The sequence below is a fragment of the Rhipicephalus microplus genome, chromosome 7 (genome assembly GCF_043290135.1).
Source record: "Rhipicephalus microplus isolate Deutch F79 chromosome 7, USDA_Rmic, whole genome shotgun sequence".
Lineage (NCBI taxonomy): Eukaryota > Metazoa > Arthropoda > Arachnida > Ixodida > Ixodidae > Rhipicephalus > Rhipicephalus microplus.
Window position 1 is genome coordinate 69,074,138 of NC_134706.1, and position 18,636 is coordinate 69,092,773.

The following is an 18,636-nucleotide window of genomic DNA, read 5'->3' on the forward strand; positions in this document are numbered from 1 at the left end:
GCACAAAACTTGAAAGTATCCTATCCACTCACTACGCTAACCAAATTGGTTCCTTCCCTTATAAATTTTGCACTTCCTCACTCTTTGCAGATGTTGTGAGAACTGAGAATCGCAATTACTACGCTGACACAGAGTGTCAAACATAGATCACTGTTTGTTCAGCATCGGAGCTGCAGAGAGTGAAGGCCCAACTTCGCAGCGTGAAGCAAGGGTTCAATTATGCCAGCGGAAACTTTTTTCAGTGATTTTTGTTGTGTCGTTCATCTCGCAACTTTCAACCACAGTTTATGCAATGTAGATTTGAATAAACTATGTGCCTGTGTTCACAGCAGTTAAGAATTCTTGACGAGCGCCAGTAACTTCAGCAAAAAGAAAAATGCCGACATGTTTGTCTACATTTGCTTGCAAGGCATAGCGTAGTTGCTAAATTCAAAACGTTACCCACTGCTAGGTAAGTGGTGCACAGATTTGTTTCCGTTAGGCAGAAATGCCTCGCACATAAAAAGCTGAAGTTCAATTGAAAGAGATATCCAAATGCATAAGAAAAATTTCTAGAAATATTCAAAAAGAGCAATGTAGTAGTTTCATGCACAACTGATTCGTTTTAACTGAACAACTAGGTTGAAGGAAGATTCTGGTTGATTTCTATGTGCGCGTAGGAGGAACAGGGTGGCTAATTAGAAGGCAGACTTAAATGTCGTAGTCATTGGGAGAGTACATGGGAATGGATAAAAAAAAAAGCCTGTATATAAAAACTCGACTGCGTGATCAAATCTTCATGCATAAAATCAAAAGCTTTTGTTTCGAAATAGCACTCAGTGCCCATAACTAGCAGCGCACAGTAGTTTCATCTCATTTTAAAATTTTTAAAATCAAGGGCGTAAATCATGACACAAAATAAAAAGAGAAAAGAACACAAATTGAGCATCCCTCTCAGTTTTGTGGTGTCTCAATCTGAGCTTTTACTTTTTCGGCTTTATCCCTAACGATATCTCTCAAAAGGTACTTCAATTCTACTAATGCCAAGTGACCCTGATATACAGATTTGTTTATTAACACGCAAACTTTTATTGGCTGCTTCTTGACGCCCTATAGAATAAAGTGACAATTATTCAGAAAATGAACATTACGTGGAACCAGAGCATGGCTGCTCTGTAATCTCTAGCGCAAACTATGTTAATCTTTCAGTCATCTAGAACCAGTCGCAGTGTTCGGTTTAAGCCCGAAAGCGACTGTGCAGGAATCGAGAAATTTAGGAACCTTACAAATGCGCGTCAATTGACAGATGGACTCGGTTAAAACATTGCCAGCAATCAAGGACTTAGGCAATTTGACAACGCGCATCATGGGCCACTTTGAAAATACTAATAGCTGCTATGATTTGTTAGCGAGAATACTGAGAACGAAAATATCTGAAGATGTGTATTTGATAGGAAACACTTCCGCGAACGCGCTACAGCCCTGCCAAGCACGGCCGATCGATGCTCTCCTGCTTACGGTGGCGCCTATGGTGGCTACTTTTGTACCCAAATGAAACTTTTGCGGGAGTTTCACGACCAGAAAAAAGTAATAAAGGACCATGGTACGATCTAATGGCAAAAATTTGTAGGCATGAGGTGCTACCTGGTGATGCAAGGCATATGTGAGGAAAGATTGCTGGAAGAGGCTTTTGATCTGCAGTGGACATGAATTATGCTGACAATATGGTTCTGTTAAAGAATGGGCTCCTCCATTTGCCCTTCAATGGGCATTAATGACCAGCAATTATATATATTTTACACGCAATGAACTGACTGTCTGATGAATTGATCGATTGATTGATAACTATGATCTCGGGACAGGGCTGGAATACTGTGTTGTGTTGGTGTGCCAGTAAATACATACTTTTTCAGGCATACCAAGAGTGCAAGGAGCGTGCAAAAGGAGAAACGCTACTGGCGGACATCCAGGTAAGGACACCGTTGCCAATTATCTCTGGCTGAAATAAATTGGCATGAACAAAATCTATTCGAATTACAGAAACTTAGATACACGCATCAAAAAATAGAAGCTTGAGTCAAACTACACTGTGTTATAAAAATCCTTTGCACATGTACTATGTGCAATGTGGGCATAGTGGATGTGCATTGTGCCAGTCCAACATAATTCGGGCTTCTCTGAAACGTCCTTGGATGTAGCGGTTGTTCATATTTTAATATGGCCAGTGCAGCCTTACACTTTGGCCTCTGTCTTGTTGGTGCTATCTTGATAGACATGTAGGCTGAAGTCAATTTTTTCTATCTTGGTAGTGCTACTTGTGTGTACTTTAATCTGACACCAAAGGTCACCAAAGGGACAGGCGAATTAGTCTTTAAGAACCCTATTGTAATCAGTCTAGCATAATAGGTTAAAAGAGGAAATGAGTGTCACAGCTTTATTTTTAAACACATGCCAAAGATGAAGATACAATGTTGATGCACTGGAGTAATGTGATAGATTTCGAAGTGTTTTCTTGTGTGTTGGCTGTCTGCCGACAGACGAAATTGCCAAAAAAAATATGGCTGCACCCATCGCAGCTTATGCCGTCCACTTCGAATTTAACAAGTTGTTATCGGGCACTGTGTGACCCGTATTATGAAATTACGCTTGTATTAGCCTTAAATTAATGTGCTAATGCTTCAACAGAAATACTTTAACAACTATATTGTGCTAATTCCAAAAATTGTTATATTTTCAATGCATCAGGCTTAGCAGGCGTAGCTCAACAAACGGCTTATCTGGCGAATAACCTCAAGTAGTACCAGATGCTTTGTCCTCGATGATGGTTTCGTTTATTTGTTGCTGCCAGTGAGCACTACGTACCAATAGCAAGTGCAAGTTTGAATCGAAGCGGGCAGTCGCGTCTACATGGCCGTTGCCATGTTGATTTGTAAGTACAGTTACCGGTGATGGCTGACACCGCAATTAAATAAATACGACATGAACAGGAAGAAGAATAAACATATTGCACATTGATGTGATGTAACTGCATATGCTTTAACCGGGTGAAATGAAAGGTAATTATAACTGGAAGAATGTCTTGCTGCGCAAACGTGTAGCTTGCTTACACCCCACAGCCTTTGTGGTGCTGAACTATGGTGGTGAGATGGAGTATAGCATGGCAGACATATGTTATGGCAATACAAAATGTTTCGTATGGCCCTATCCTTTGGCAGACAAATTTTGAGAGGGGTACATGCTTGGTGCACCATCTCCAGGCTCTGCCCTTGCTTTAAAATGTTGCAGACAAGCTAGCTGCTGCGTTTTCTGAGCTATGCACCGATTGCAGGTCCGGAGAGGTGCGGGAGCGCTGCAGTCAACGCGCCGTGTTGGACCTGTCATTTCGGGCCGTATCTACCGCTTCTTTGTGGCGATGGACCAGAATGCCTACTTTGATTGAGTAGGCTTTTCTATACGAGGCCCCCTCTTGGGAAGCAGCCTAATGACAGACATTCGAGTACAACAAACGGCTCAACTTTGGGCACTTTGTATTTGTGGCAATGTAATGAGGAATTGCTACCCGCTTCTGATTTTGTTGTATGGTCATCTTTGAAGATATACGTGCCAGTTTTATCATATGCTGTGAATACCAAGGGTAGTTCATGGTTGGCAAGCAGTAAATGCATGCGGCTGTGCGTTCCATAGGTGGTGGCTGTGCGTTCCGTAGGTGGCGACTATGCGTTCCATTGGGGGCGGCTGTGTTTTCCATAGTTGGCGGCTGTGCGTTTCATAGGTGGCAGCTTTGTGTTCCGTAGGTGGCAGCTTTGTGTTCCGTAGGTGGCTGGCTGCTTGTTGCACAGGGGCTTGCTGTTCTGCCACATGTGGAATGCACAGCTTGCCTCTGATCTATCGGCATATCTGAGGCATACAGCACAGCCTTCCAGTTGCCTTCTTTGGCTGGCTGATGTGATCCATAGCTTTCTCTGCTCACCTTGGAGTTAACGAGTTTGTGTACTGGTCTGAATGCTTCAGTGAAAAAGGCATTTGTTGCTGCTTGCTGAAACAATGTAAACATTTTTGTTGCAGTGTGTTCATATGCAATATGTGTATGCTTTAATTATTGACCAGCTTGTTTTTTCATTGGTGTAAAAAGTGACTTAAGTTGCATGCATCTAGTATTTTTAAGAGGTGCAGGTATTTTTTGGTAGAGGCTCGGTACATGAGCCGGTCAGGGTGCTTTGATTGTTACAGTTAGTGGTGCTGGTTTAACGAGATTAGTTTCTTTTTGCCTATTATGATGGTTCGTGGATGTAGCAGACAATGGCAAAGTGATTTTTTAAACTGTCTTAATTTATCACGGATTCATCATGGCCTTGTTAAGTTTAAAAACGTCTGTGCTCGGTTGTTTTTCTTGTCTTGGCACTCTACCGGTATTCAACGTGTCCATGTACATTGCTTGCATGCAGAAGCATTTTTTTCTTCCAAGGGGCACTCAAAATGTAAATAATGCTGTAAATAGTTAACTAGTGAGATGTGGCACTATGTGTGTGTTTTGCACTGCATGGCATTTTATAAAATAGTTTTATAACGAGAATTAGAGGTAGTTATATAATTTTCTCATTATGCTGAGAAATTCTACCTTTTCTAGAGCCACTCGGAGAGGCATCATTTTAAGCCTAGTCTTGAGATTGTACTTTTTATTTTGACAATTGCTAATTTTAGATTCGGATCTTTACTATGATGGCTATGTCATAGAGTGCTGGTGTTACATTTTAGTGTTTATAAGAGGTGAAGGTAGCTTTTCATAGAGGCTCGTTTTATGAGCCGGTCAGAGTGCTTTAATTGTTACAGTTAGTGGTGCTGGTTTAACGAGATTAGTTTCTTTTTGCCTATTATGATGGTTCGTGGGTATGGCAGACAAGAGCAAAGTGATTTCTTAAACTGTCTTTCACTTTCACTTTATTTCCTTAAAGACCCCACAGGGGGGGTGTTACATAAGGGGTGGGTTGTACAACAAAGATACAAAAGCCACAGGTTAACATTGCAGATGCATTGGCACACTTTGAATAAAACGTGATGGACAGGTGATTGAAACAACATCGTGGGGAAGGTCATTCCATTCTTTGGCGGCGCGGCAGAGAGATGATGCAGAAAATGTTGAAGTGCCAGATCGGGGTCAGAAGACTTGAAGTGGATGGCCAGTGCGGGGAGAAATGCGTGCGGCGGCAGCGATGTAAGGTGGTTGGTGGAGTGAGCTGTGATACAGCTTGTGGTACAGTGACAACGTAGCAATTCTGCGGCGAAGGGAAAGACTTAATAGACCGGATTCATTTTTAAGGGATGAAACACTGACATCGTAAGAATAAGAAGAATGAATGAAGCGAGCGGCACGATTTTGAACTGCTTCGATAGCGTTGATCAGATAAACTTGGTGAGGGCTCCAGATGGGTGATGCGTATTCTAGTTTGGACCGGATTAGCGACTGATAGGGCACAAGACTAACGTGATACGGTGAGTGACGTAGGTGACGTTTTAGAAATCCTAATGATCGGTTGGCTGATGAAATCATGTTAGTGATATGTGTTCGCCAGGAAAGATCAGGATATTATTTTACACCAAGATACTTATAGGATACGGCTGTTTCGACTGGCATGTTAGCAATTTCATAGGAAAATTGGAGTGGGTTTTTGCGGCGGTGGAAGGAAACTAATTTGCATTTGTTAGGATTAAGGGTCATAAGCCAATGGTCACACCAGTTTAATACTTCATTAAGGTCATTCTGTAGTGCTGCTTGATCAAAAGTGTTGGTTATTTTGCGGTAGATGACACAATCATCTCCAAACATAGGAAGGTTGCAGGATAAATTGTTAGGTAAGTCGTTAATCTAGATTAGGAACAAAAGCAGGCCAAGGACAGATCCCTGTGGCACTCCAGACCTAACAGGAAGCGAGTTAGATTTGACGTTGTTAACGAAAACAAACTGAGAGCGGTTAGTCAGAAATTGAGCAATCCAGTTAAGAAGTTCAGCTGGTAGATTTATTTGAGAAAGTTTTTTTAGTAGGCGCTGGTGTGAAACTTTGTCGAAAGCTTTAGTGAAGTCAAGAAAAGTAGCATCAGTTTGGAGTTTACCATCGAGGTTAGCATGCAGGTCGCAAAGGAAAAGGGCTAGTTGGGTTTCGCATGAGCGGCCTTTTCGAAATCCGTGTTGAGAGGAATGAAAGAAATTGTTAGAATTAAGAAAATGCATGACATGAGTGTATATGACATGTTCCATGAGTTTGCAACACACGCTGGTTAATGATATGGGACGATAATTTAACGGGCAGTCTCTTTTACCTGTCTTGTGAACCGGAATGACCTTCCCACACTTCCAGTCGAGAGGCAGAATACCTGAGGAAAGTGACTGGGAAAACAGCAAAAACAAAAACTCGGCTGATATGTGCTTTGTGTTCTTTAACAGCTTGCATGTAATTTCGTCAGTACCCGCCGAGGATGACAGTTTCATTTTTTCTATTAAAGACAGGATACCATTGAAACCTATGTTAAAGGGTGGCATTTCAGGCAGATTAACAGAGACTAATTCTGTTTCAACGGGGTCAGATTCATTCGTAAACACAGACGAAAAGGCGGCATTGAATATTGCCACCTACTTCTAGTAGCGGGTCGTATGCCAAGGTGAAGGCTCACACCACGAAGAAGAAAGAAGTGCGCGTGGACCCCCCCCCCGCTCTAGAAAACAAGCCCAACCGACGCGCTTGGTTAGAGCCCTGTTGATCGAACATCAATAGACCTTGTCGACATCCCCTGGAGCGACGTGACACTTGGTGGAGGTGCGGGGTAGCCCCTCACGGATGTTTCAGACCCCTCCTGGAAGCAGCACCACAAGCCCAGTGCGAGTCCACACTCCCGTTCATCGGACAAGCCGCAGGATCAGGGGATTGCCACCCGAAGCTGACCCTACAGTTCACACCAGTATGATGAGCACGTCCGTTCAAACCACTTTAACAGGAACGGGAAACCCCCCGGTGACTCGGTACACCCTCGAAAGTCCACAGGTTCCGACACCGTTTCATGGCACCGAGCTCGAAGACGTCGTGGACTGGTTGGTCGACTTCGAACGCGTGGCTGCTTTGAACGACTGGAACGACGCGGCCAAACTACGGCGTGTGTACTTCTATTTGGAGGATGGAGCACGTACCTGGTACATGAATCACGAGGAACAGATGACATCGTGGCCCGAATTCCGCCGCCGGCTGTTGGACACTTACAGAAGTGCTGATCGCCACGAACGAGCGGAGCGAGCGATCCAGGCCCGCATCCAGATGCCCAACGAAACTGTCATGACCTATGTGGAAGATATGACGCGCCTGTTCCGACGGGCTGATCCAGGTATGACAGAGGAAAAGAAGTTGCGTCACCTGATGCGGGGAGTTAAGGAGCAGCTTTTCGCTGGCCTTGTACGGAGCCCTCCGAGCACGGTCGCCGAGTTTTTGTCTGAAGCCGTCACGATGGAAAAGATGCTTCAGCATCGATCCACCCTGTATGACCGGCAAGTGAGCACGTCCACTGCTCAAGTTCTCACGACTTTTGGGAACAACACCGAGTGTCTGCGCGACCTTATCCGCTCTATAGTACGCGAGGAGCTGCAAAAGGCTGCCACACCACCACTACCTACGGTGAGTTCTATTGCAAGTATCGTCAAGGACGAGCTGCATCATGCCCTGCGTGACCCTGTGAGTCTGGATAACGCCACACCGGCCTCGGCTGACTACCACCGTGCGACTTATGCGGAAGCCTTGAAGCGCCCAGCTTCCTCTTCCCCGCTGTTTGTTCAGGCACCTCCTACAGTTTCACTTCAGTCGGTGCAGCCTCTACGGTACTACGAGAACACACGTGCGCCCCCACCCCTCGTTTACGCCAACCCTGTGCATTTTGCGGAACAACCAGCGCACTACCTTGACGACAGACGTGCTTCGCCTCGGAAATCTGATGTTTGGCGCACTCCTGATTGCCGGCCTTTGTGCTTCCACTGCGGTGAAGCGGACCATTTGTACCGCCAGTGTCCATACCGGCGCCTCGGGCTGCGCGGCTTTTCAGTATATTCAGCGCCTCCTCGGTATGGCCAGCGACCCCGGGACATTTAGGATTACCTGGCTCAACAGCGCATGCCACCGCCTTCTGGACGGCAGCCGCGCTCACCGTCGCCGAGGCGCTTTTCATCTTCGCCACAGCGCCATGCTGGCGCACGGTCCCCCAGTCCCCGCCGGGAAAACTAACGCAAGTGACCCTTGGAGGCGAGCTCGCTGGCAGTCGACGTGCTGAAGACCTCCGATCGACGCTTACAGTAAAGGGTGTGGATTCGACTGAGCGATATGTGCGGCTTTCTCTGGATATACCGGTGCTGATAGACGGCTATGCAGTAGGTGCTTTAGTTGATACCGGGGCTGACTATTCTATACTAAGCGGGAAAATGACCAGACTACTAAAGAAGGTAATCACGCCCTGGCATGGCTCTGTGATTCGAACGGCTGGTGGCCACACCGTCTCTCTGCTTGGAACCTGCACAAGCAGAGTTCGGGTCTGCGGTTATACTTTTGTAGCAAGTTTCCTTGTGCTCCGTGAATGTTCACGCGACGTTATTCTTGGTGTTGACTTCCTGCAGGAGTATGGAGCTGTCATTGACCTTCAAGAGAATCGCATCACCTTCTCAGCCGACCGAGCAATCGACAAGCAGGACGACCAACAACGTGCCGACATTCTTCGTGTTTCTGCTGAAAGTATAACGCTTCCTCCAAGAGCCAGTGTTATTGTCGACGTCACATGCTGTGGATTGCGAAATGGTGAAGCGATTGCAGAAAGTAATTTTGAACACTTGCTGACTCAAGGTGTTTGTGTGGCTAGGAGTATCATACAGCTACGTGATGGCCGATCTCAACTGCTCGTTACAAATTTCAGCAGCGAACACCGACACCTTTTCCGTGGCACTTCGTTAGCGTTTGCAGATGAATTAGGTACCGTTCCCATCTGCTTCTCGTCGGACGCAGTGGAGGCCGCCGATACGTCTCTAAACAATATCGACATTAATTCTATTCTCACACCAGAGAACCAGACAGCACTGCGAAAACTCTTGCTTGAATTCAAGTCATGCTTCGCTGCTTCCTCTAAGGTGCGCCAGACTTCGATCACTAGGCACAGAATCATCACTTACGACGACGCCCGCCCAGTACACCAACAGCCTTACCGTGTGTCAGCGAAGGAACGAGAAGCCATTCGTACGCAAGTTCGAGAAATGCTTGACGACGGCATCATCGAGCCTTCCAACAGTGCGTGGTCCTCTCCGGTCGTCCTAGTCAAGAAGAAAGACGGAACGCTATGTTTTTGCGTTGATTACCGGAAGCTGAACAGCGTGACTAAAAAGGACGTGTACCCGCTGCCACGCATCGACGACTCGTTAGACAGATTACGCCACGCCCACTATTTTTCCTCTTTGGATTTAAAAAGCGGGTACTGGCAGATCGAGGTTGACGAGTGAGATCGCGAGAAAACGGCCTTTGTTACCCCTGATGGCCTGTATGAATTTCGAGTCCTTCCTTTTGGTTTGTGCTCAGCGCCCGCAACCTTCCAGCGAATGATGGATACTGTGCTTTCTGGTCTGAAGCGGCAAACTTGTCTCGTATACCTTGATGATGTTGTCGTTTTTTCTGAAACCTTCCAGCAACACCTTCATCGCCTCAGGAGTGTGCTACAGGCTATTCAATCAGCAGATCTTACACTCAAACCGCAGAAGTGTCACTTTGGTTATGAAGAGCTCAAATTCCTTGGCCATGTAGTCAACGCGAAAGGAGTTTGACCCGACCCCGACAAACTTGCCGCTGTAGCCGCGTTTCCGCATCCTACAGACAAAAAGGCTGTTCGGCGCTTTCTGGGCTTGTGCGCCTACTATCGACGATTTATTAGAGGGTTTTCGAAGATAGCGGAACCCTTGACTCGCCTTACACGCGACGACACACCGTTTGTATGGGCTACCGAACAACAGGCTGCTTTTGCCGAGCTACGACAGCGGATGCAGTCAGCCCCTGTTTTTGCGCATTTTGACGATGATGCTGACACAGAGGTGCACACTGACGCCAGTAACATCGGCCTCGGCGCAGTGCTCGTCCAGCATCAACACGGCAAAGAACGAGTCATTGCCTATGCCAGCCGCTCACTGTCCCGTACCGAGGTGAATTACACGACCACAGAAAAAGAGTGTCTCGCAGTAGTGTGGGCGATCACCAAGTTTCGCCCGTACCTCTATGGTCGTCCATTTAAAGTGGTGACGGACCACCATGCCCTCTGCTGGTTGGTAAACATTCGTGATCCCTCTGGACGACTGGCCCGATGGAGCTTGCATCTACAGGAATTTGATGTTACCATCGTATATAAGTCTGGACGGAAGCATGAAGACGCTGATACACTGTCGCGTGCACCCATACCTTTAGTCAATCAAGAAGAAGACGACGATGACGGTTTCCTGGGCGCCCTTAGCTCATCTGACTTGAGCAGACGCCAGCGAGAGGATGAAGAGATTCGACCGCTCATCGACTATCTGCAGGGTCATAGCGCCGTTATACCTCGCCATCTATTTCGTGTCATGACGTCTTTCTGCTTCCGAGGTAATGTCCTGTACAAAAAAAAACGCCCGTTCTACGAGCCGCGCTTACCTCCTCGTCGTTCCGAAGGACATGCGGGACGAAGTCCTCTCCGCGTGCCATGATGAGCCCACATCTGGTCATCTAGGTTACTCGCGAACGCTCGCCAGAGTAAGTGAGGCGTACTACTGGCCCGGATTTTCAGCAAGCGTGAAGCAGTACGTTAAAAGCTGTCGTGAATGCCAGCGTCGAAAGTCGCCACCAAGCAAGCCAGCTGGATTACTTCAGCCAATTGATCCACCCCACAAGCCGTTTGACCAAGTCGGCATGGACATTCTCGGCCCATTTCCTTTATCGTCCGACGGCAACAAATGGGTCATTGTTGCAACTGACTATTTGACCCGCTATGCTGAGACACAGGCGATACCACGAGCCACGGCTTCTGAGGTAGCACAGTTCTTCATGTGCCACATTGTTCTGCGTCACGGTGCTCCATCTACAGTGATAACCGACAGAGGAACAGCGTTCACTGCACAGCTTATTGATGAAGTTTTTCGGCTAAGTAACACTAGGCATCGAACGACGACTGCTTACCATCCGCAGAGCAACGGCTTAACCGAGCGAGTAAATAAGACAGTCACAAACATGATCTCCATGTACATCGACGTCCAACACAAAACATGGGATCGCATTTTGCCTTATGTGACGTTCGCTTATAACACCGCCGTTCAAGAAACAACCCGATTTACACCGTTTCGCCTTCTCTACGGCCGCGAAGTTCAGACGATGCTGGATGCGATGCTTCCTTATGAAGGCGCTGATCGATTAACAACTGACGCAGAAGAATTTGCAGAGCGTGCCGAGGAAACTCGCCAGCTCGCCCGGCTACACATTGGTCAGCAGCAACAGGTCAATGCACGACGTTACAATATGCGTCACAATGACGTATCTTACAGTCCGGGAGACCAAGTTTGGGTTTGGACTCCTGTTCGACGCCGTGGCCTCTCCGAAAAGTTGCTCAGCAGATACTTCGGTCCGTATAAAGTAATACGCCGCGTGAGCGACGTAAACTACGAAGTGGTTCCGGACGCTACGTCGTCACGATGGGCACAACGAAAACAACCGACCTCTGACATAGTTCACGTGGTGCGCATGAAGCCCTATTTTGGGCGTTCCTAAAAGACCACTTTTCCTGTGTTTTTTTTTATTTGTGCTTTTGAACATTTGATTATTGGTGCCCTTTTTTTCATTGTTTAACCTACTTTCTGCTTCTTTGCACTCGGAGATGTAGAGATAGATAGGAAGGCACCAGCAACGACGACAGAGCTACACGGAAGCAAACACACACAAGCACACACGTCACTTTTCTCTCCGCGTCGCTGGGCAGTTTTTTTGGGGCCAGCATCGGGACATGCTCTTTCTTTTTTTTTGTTGAGTAGGAATATTGCCACCTACTTCTTGTAGTGGGTCGTATGCCAAGGTGAAGGCTCAAACCACGAAGAAGAAAGAAGTGCGCATGAACCCCCGCTCTAGAAAACAAGCCCAACCGGCGCGCTTGGTTAGAGCCCTGTTGATTGAACATCAATAGACCTTGTCGACATCCCCTGGAGCGACGTGACAATATATTGGCACATTCTGAACAACTTAATTCTTGACCAGTATCATTAGTAAGGGTGATGGGGGGCGTGTTAGGAGGGTTTATTATTTGCCAGAAACGCTTCGGTGAATCAGCAAGAATTTTCGGAAGTTCCGTATGAAAAAATGAGTACTTGGCGTTGCGCACTTCACTTGAGTATGCTTTCTCGGCAACCTTGTATTTTTTCCATGCAGAATCAGTGTTTTTATTCTTCGCAGCCCGAAGTTTCTTCTTATTTTCAAGCCTTTTTAATGTTTTAGTAAACCAAGGTTTTTGGCGGGTGGGACGAAAGCTTATTTTAGGGATAAATTGGTCAGCTAGCTGGTTTAACTTGTTTTTGAAGATTAACCAGTTATCGTTAATGGGTCGCTCCCAGAAACCATCACGGAACGTCGGAAGAAAAACTTCAAGTTCTCGAGTGATGGCCGCGTAGTTACCCTTGTCATATAACCTAATAGTTTTAGTGCAGGCTTGGCGCATTTGAGGGACGAAGGTAAAATTAGCGTGAATGACCTTATGGTCACTTATTTCATCAAGATATGTTATAGAAGAAAGGCTCCCTGGATCAGTTGTTAAGATTAGGTCAAGAATGTTAGCAGTATCTCAAGTAACACGTGTAGGTTGTGTTATCAACTGAGTGAGATTAAACTTGAGGTAAACATCAAGGAAATCGTTGGCCTCCTTTGCATTGGGTGCAGATGAAGTTAGATTACACCAATCAATGTTAGGAAAATTGAAGTCCCCCAGGAGGAGGCCGTGAGCTTTTGGGTATTTGGTCGTAAGTTCGGCTAAAATACCATTAAGCTGGCGCGCGAAATCCGGGCTACTTTTGGGAGGCCTATAACAAACACCTAATAGTACGGACTGTGGTACGGAACGAAAAGCAACCACAATATTTCTAGGTCGGAATCAATGTTTATAAGGGAGCATGAAAGTTGTTCGTTAGTAGCAATCAGGACGCCGCCGCCCCGGGTGTCGGGACGATCTTTTCGAAAAAGATTAAAGTGAGGCAAGTCGGTCAAAATTTCGCTGTCGGTGACGTCAGAGGTCAGCCACGTTTCAGTTAGTATAAGTAGGCTGCTGTTAGATGAAGATACAAGGTCGGACACGTGGTCGCGTTTGGAAAGATAGTTACGTATGTTGGTGAAAATGACCGAAAAAGAAAGATTGGCTTTGTGACCAGAGACGGGACAATTAGAAAATCTGGGGCGTGAAGGCAACTGCTACGAGCTTTCTTCTACATTTTCAGTTGCCTCGTTAAATACGTATCGTTTGGAGCCCATAAAAAGGGTCTTATACCGTAAAAGGAAGGGACCTGATTTTACTTTAGCAAAAGCCAGTAGGTGCTTCCGTGCGTTCCGGACCCGATGCGGGAAATCCTCCCTGATGCTAAAATCTGTATGTTTAAGCTGGGGGCCCTTAGCAAGGACGGCTTCCTTGGTTTTGAAGGATGTAAACTGCACTATAATAGGCCGACACCGGCCTTGCGAGTGGCGGCCAAGACGGTGGGCACGCTCGACATCCTTGGATTCGACAGTTATTTTTAGGTGGTCCCTACAAAACCCAGTAATACGCTCCTCAGACTGCGCATACGTTTCGGATGGCTTGTCGTCTGCTAGGCCGTAAAACAACAAGTTGTTTCGTCTGGAACGATTCTCCGCATCGTCCAGTCGAGCCTCCAGTACAGAGACCTGGGTAGCTGTCTGGGAGGTGGCGGTGGCCATGGCGTCAAGATCGGATCGGAGTGTATCGACACTACTGTAGTGGGATTCTAGACTGTCGATTCTCTTGCCAAGTTCAGAAATGGCTTTATCAGTGGTAGAGAGCTGGCTTTTTAGGATTTGTACATCGCTAATGAGCTGGGATTGACCGGAAGACAAGCTTTTCAGTTCAGTCATTATTTGCTCTAGGGTGGTCGGACCAGGGTTAGTTTCAATATCTCCACCCAACAGCAACAGCAGAGAAAACACAATGTTCATACAATCAGAAATAATGCAAACACAGCACTGGGGGCTTGGTAGCTGAACAAGGCATCGGTTGCTTGTTTTTTTAGCAAAAATACAGTGATGATTACTGACCTGCATCACGAACAGAAGTGGATTAGACTGCGTCGTGGCACAGCCACCGAGCCCACAAAGCGCGGCCGGCTGGTAGGGGGGATTTATACGCCGTGCGCTTCTTGAAGTCGATGACGGTGGGGCTGAGAAAGCTCTTTTGAGCGTCCAGTTTCCGGATTGCAGCGTCGATAGGGCAGTGGTGGCCAATGCTGGAAGTAGGCGCCAGTCATCTGCGTTGACGGACCTTGACGGGAAAGGGTTGCTCGCATCGATGCATGATACTGGGCCCAGAAGAACGGGTACGAGCACGCAGCTGATAGCGCGTACGAAATCCTGCATCACGAACAGAAGTGGATTAGACTGCGTCGTGGCACAGCCACCGAGCCCACGAAGTTCTTAGTCTTAATTTATCACGGATTCATCATGGCCTTGTTAAGTTTAAAAACGTCTGTGCTCGGTTGTTTTTCTTGTCTTGGCACTACCGTTATTCAACGTGTCCGTGTACATTGCTTGCATGCAGAAGCATTTTTTTCTTCCAAGGGGCACTCAAAATGTAAATAATGCTGTAAATAGTTAACTAGTGAGATGTGGCACTATGTGTGTGTTTTGCACTGCATGGCATTTTATAAAATAGTTTTATAACGAGAATTAGAGGTAGGTATATAATTTTCTCATTATGCTGAGAAATTCTACCTTTTCTAGAGCCACTCGGAGAGGCATCATTTTAAGCCTAGTCTTGAGATTGTACTTTTTATTTTGACAATTGCTAATTTTAGATTTGGATCTTTACTATGATGGCTATGTCATAGAGTGCTGATGTTATTTTACAGTGTTTATACTCACTTAGAGTAATTAAAATTATGGAATTGATGCTTTTATGTACAGTAGTAACAGTGTCAGTGCCATTATAGACAGTTAATATTAAGGTGTGAATGTGTCTTGCAATACTAAAGGCAAAGGACGCAACCTACATAGACGAAGAAAGGAGGGGACAGGACAGAGAGTCACTTGTACTGTGTCCTTTACATTTATTCCACATCAACCAACTAGCCCAACAACACGTTCTAGTTGGCTTGCAATGCAGCTCGAATGTTTTCTTTTTAATTGTGCGGGTGTGAACTTTTTTTGTTTGAGTGTAAATAAAGTTGATATGTTCGTAACCTGGTTACAGAAATGTTCTTTAGAAGCTCTCATTTAACCCACACAAGCACATACATCAAAAACTTGTTGAGGCCTTTGTGTGCACATCCAAGATGACTGATGATGATGGTCTTCTCGTACTGCTGGCACTCCCCGCAAAGGGGGTCGGCCAAGAACTGGGCGGCAGAATCACATCCAATGGTAATTGAGTAAAAAACAACAGCAAAATAACTAATCGTAAGCACTGTATAAAAATGCTACACGAGCCAGTGGTCGGGCCATCAGATAGGCTTGGAGTCAAAAATAATAATAAGAATATATACCAACAAGACTATCTGGAAAATGAAAGCCTTCTTATTCTTGGTTGATGTATTGATACTTCCCCACCTCCTTCTGAAAGCTTTCTGCACCCAGCATGCTTTTACTTCAACTGCCTCCACGATTTAAGGCACAGCACCTGCTTTTGCCCTGCCTCCGTGATGACGTCATGGAGGCAGGGCACGAAAAGTTCACAATGCCACCGTGACGTCACGTGACGCCGCGATGGCATTGTGAAATTTTCGCAATCTGTGACATCCTGATGGTGTTCTGCATCACTCGTGTTATCCAAGACGCAACGAGTCACTGGCGGTCAATTATTGCTTTTGACGAGGCATTAAGGCTTTTGCCAGAAGTCGTGGGTTCGATCTCGGCTGTGGCAGTGCATTTCGTTGAAGGCGAAATGGTAGAGGTCCCATGTACCATGTGACGTCTGTGGACGTTAGAGAACACCTTATGGTCAAAATTTATTGAGCCCTTCATTGCACCATTTCTCTTAACCATATCGTGGTTCTGGAACATAAAACCCCAGATATTATTGTCATCTAAAGCTTTCCCTTTAATATCTATACTGTGCGAGAGCAAAGCACTGTAGCCGCCTTTTCATACTGCCTTTCTGATTAACAGTTCATTAAGGCAAACAGTTCGCAGATCCCATGTACAGTGGGAATCGATGATATGCGAAGCACGAATGAGAAAGGTTGATATGTCACTTTAAAATCATCACAATGTTATGAGGTGGAAGTAAATGATGCCTTACATGACTTACGTGTCATGATTATCATGTTTAAATGTGTCGTTTGCCTTCGTCATCTATTCTCGTCACCCGATACTAAATTTATATGTGAAGCTAGCGAAACAGCCGCGAGCACGCAATGAGCATGGTATGTTGTCATGTGCTGTGCTTACGTGACACGCTTCCCAGGATTATTATGTTTGCGCCAGTGATATACTTTCGTCATCCATCGACGTCAAGTAACACCAAATTTGGTATATGTGGACCTAGCCAAAACGGCCGCGAGCGCATCATGAAGGGCCCAGTATGCTCGAATGTAGCGTTGACACGCGCGCACGCTGGGCACAGCGATGCTACGGTAGCAAAACGCGAGCACTGCGTAGTCTGTCGCGCGACCAGCGTCCTTCGGCGCGGCCCGATGGCAACCGGCGCAAAATGCGACATGCTGCGTTTCGCGCCGATGCGTTATGCAGACAATACTGCGTTTCCCTCTTTTCGTGACGGAGGGACGCCGGGCGTGCTGAAACGCGCATGCGTCAAGGCAACGCAGTGCGGCACGTGCTTGCGAGGGTATGGTTGGATGGGCGCCTGGGTTGGCAACGACAGCGTGACGCGACGAAATGAACGCCGCGGTGAGCACGCGCACTGCGTCGCGTCAAAATGTGTTGGCGCCTTGACAGTGGCATGTGGTCATGTTGTCAGATGACACTCATCTCATGATAATCATGTTTGCGCCAGTCACATACCTTCGTAATGCATTAAGGTCATGTGATACCAAGTTTGGCATATGTGAAGCTAGCGAAACGGCCGCACGCACATCATGAGCGTGGCATGTAGTCATGTTGATATGGGACATGCATGTCGTGATCATCATGTGTGGATGCGTCATTTATCTATGTCATCCGTTCGCATCGTGTAATACAAATGGTATATGTTACGCTAGCGAAACGACCGCGAGCGCATCATGAGCGTGGAATGTAGTCATGTAACATGCACATGTCATGATTTTCATGTTAGGGTCTGTCGCTTGTGTTCGCCATGCAATCATGTCATTCTGGAAGGCGTGGGACGACGAGCAAAAGTTCTGCGCCGTCGGGCTGTAAGTTGCGGTAGTACAAAACGTCTTGAAGCGAAAACATGCTCAGTGAAGGATCTTTATGGCCCGATTGAAGACAGTCAATCATAGATAACAGCGATAGATCTCGGCGTTGTTTGTCGGCTATGCGCAGCAAATATGTTATGGCTAGTATGTTGGAATCGGCTTCCAACTCAGAGGAGTTGGGTGGATCAAAAGGATGTCGAGACAAACAGTCGGCATCGCTGTGAAGCGTGCCGGACTTGTACACTACCGAGAACGTGTACTACTGCAATCGCAATGACCATCGCCCGAGTCTTCCTGTTGGATCCTTAAGTGTAGACAGCCAGCAGAGCGCATGGCGGTCTTTGATGACTTCGAACGGGCGTATAGGTATACAGGTACGGACGGAATTTTGCGATAGCCCAGACGAGTGCCAGGTACTCCAGCTCCGTAATTGAATAGTTCCTTTCCGAGTGAGAATGTAGGCGGCTAGCGTACGCTATGACACGGTTGGTACCGTTCTGCGTTTGATAGACTACTGCAGTTAACTTTCTCCTCCTCGACTAGCTTCTACACTAGCTAAAGAGGGAAGATGTTTGAGGTTGGGAATGGATCCCCTCAATGACTCGAGTGTACAGTGGCAGCGCGAAGGAAAAGGCGTAGTCTGGCGAGGAGACGCTTTATTGCAGCGTCAGGCATCTGCCCGAGTCGAAGCCCGAACCTCCGCTCTCCATTTCAGATTCAAACATCCTCTTTTCGACCCTCAGTTGAACAAAGGGTCTTCACACAAGCCAATCACACGTTGGGGCTCGTATCATCACATCGAATTGCAAAAACACTTTCATAACAGACACTTTCATAGGTAAAAACCAAGTTACCAAATACAACACGCAAAGGCATAGGTTCTCCGCGCGTCACACTCTCTTCCATGCCAGGACATGTCTCGGCCAACCTCCGTCGATAGCCGTTCTCACGCTCAAGCTCCATCAGCTCTCTCATTACACGTCGCTTCATAGAAGCCCCCCTAAGCGCGGAGAGTACACCGTGAGGCCCTGTGCGCTGACCAGGTGTGCACGTGACAG

The 18,636-nt window shown here is 46.7% G+C and overlaps 1 protein-coding gene across 2 annotated transcripts in view; it reads left to right on the forward strand.

The window, feature by feature from the left end:
• Nucleotides 1-15,446, forward strand: part of mms4 (Methyl methanesulfonate sensitivity 4) — a 50,726-nt gene extending 35,280 nt beyond the window's left edge. For both annotated transcript variants that reach the window (XM_075869252.1, XM_037430265.2), the window contains 2 exons: nucleotides 1,893-1,949; nucleotides 3,308-15,446. In XM_075869252.1, coding sequence (XP_075725367.1) covers nucleotides 1,893-1,949; nucleotides 3,308-3,418 — 168 coding nt within the window. In that variant the 3' untranslated portion in view covers nucleotides 3,419-15,446. The remainder of the gene's footprint in view (nucleotides 1-1,892; nucleotides 1,950-3,307) is intronic.
• Nucleotides 15,447-18,636: the final 3,190 nt, after the last annotated feature.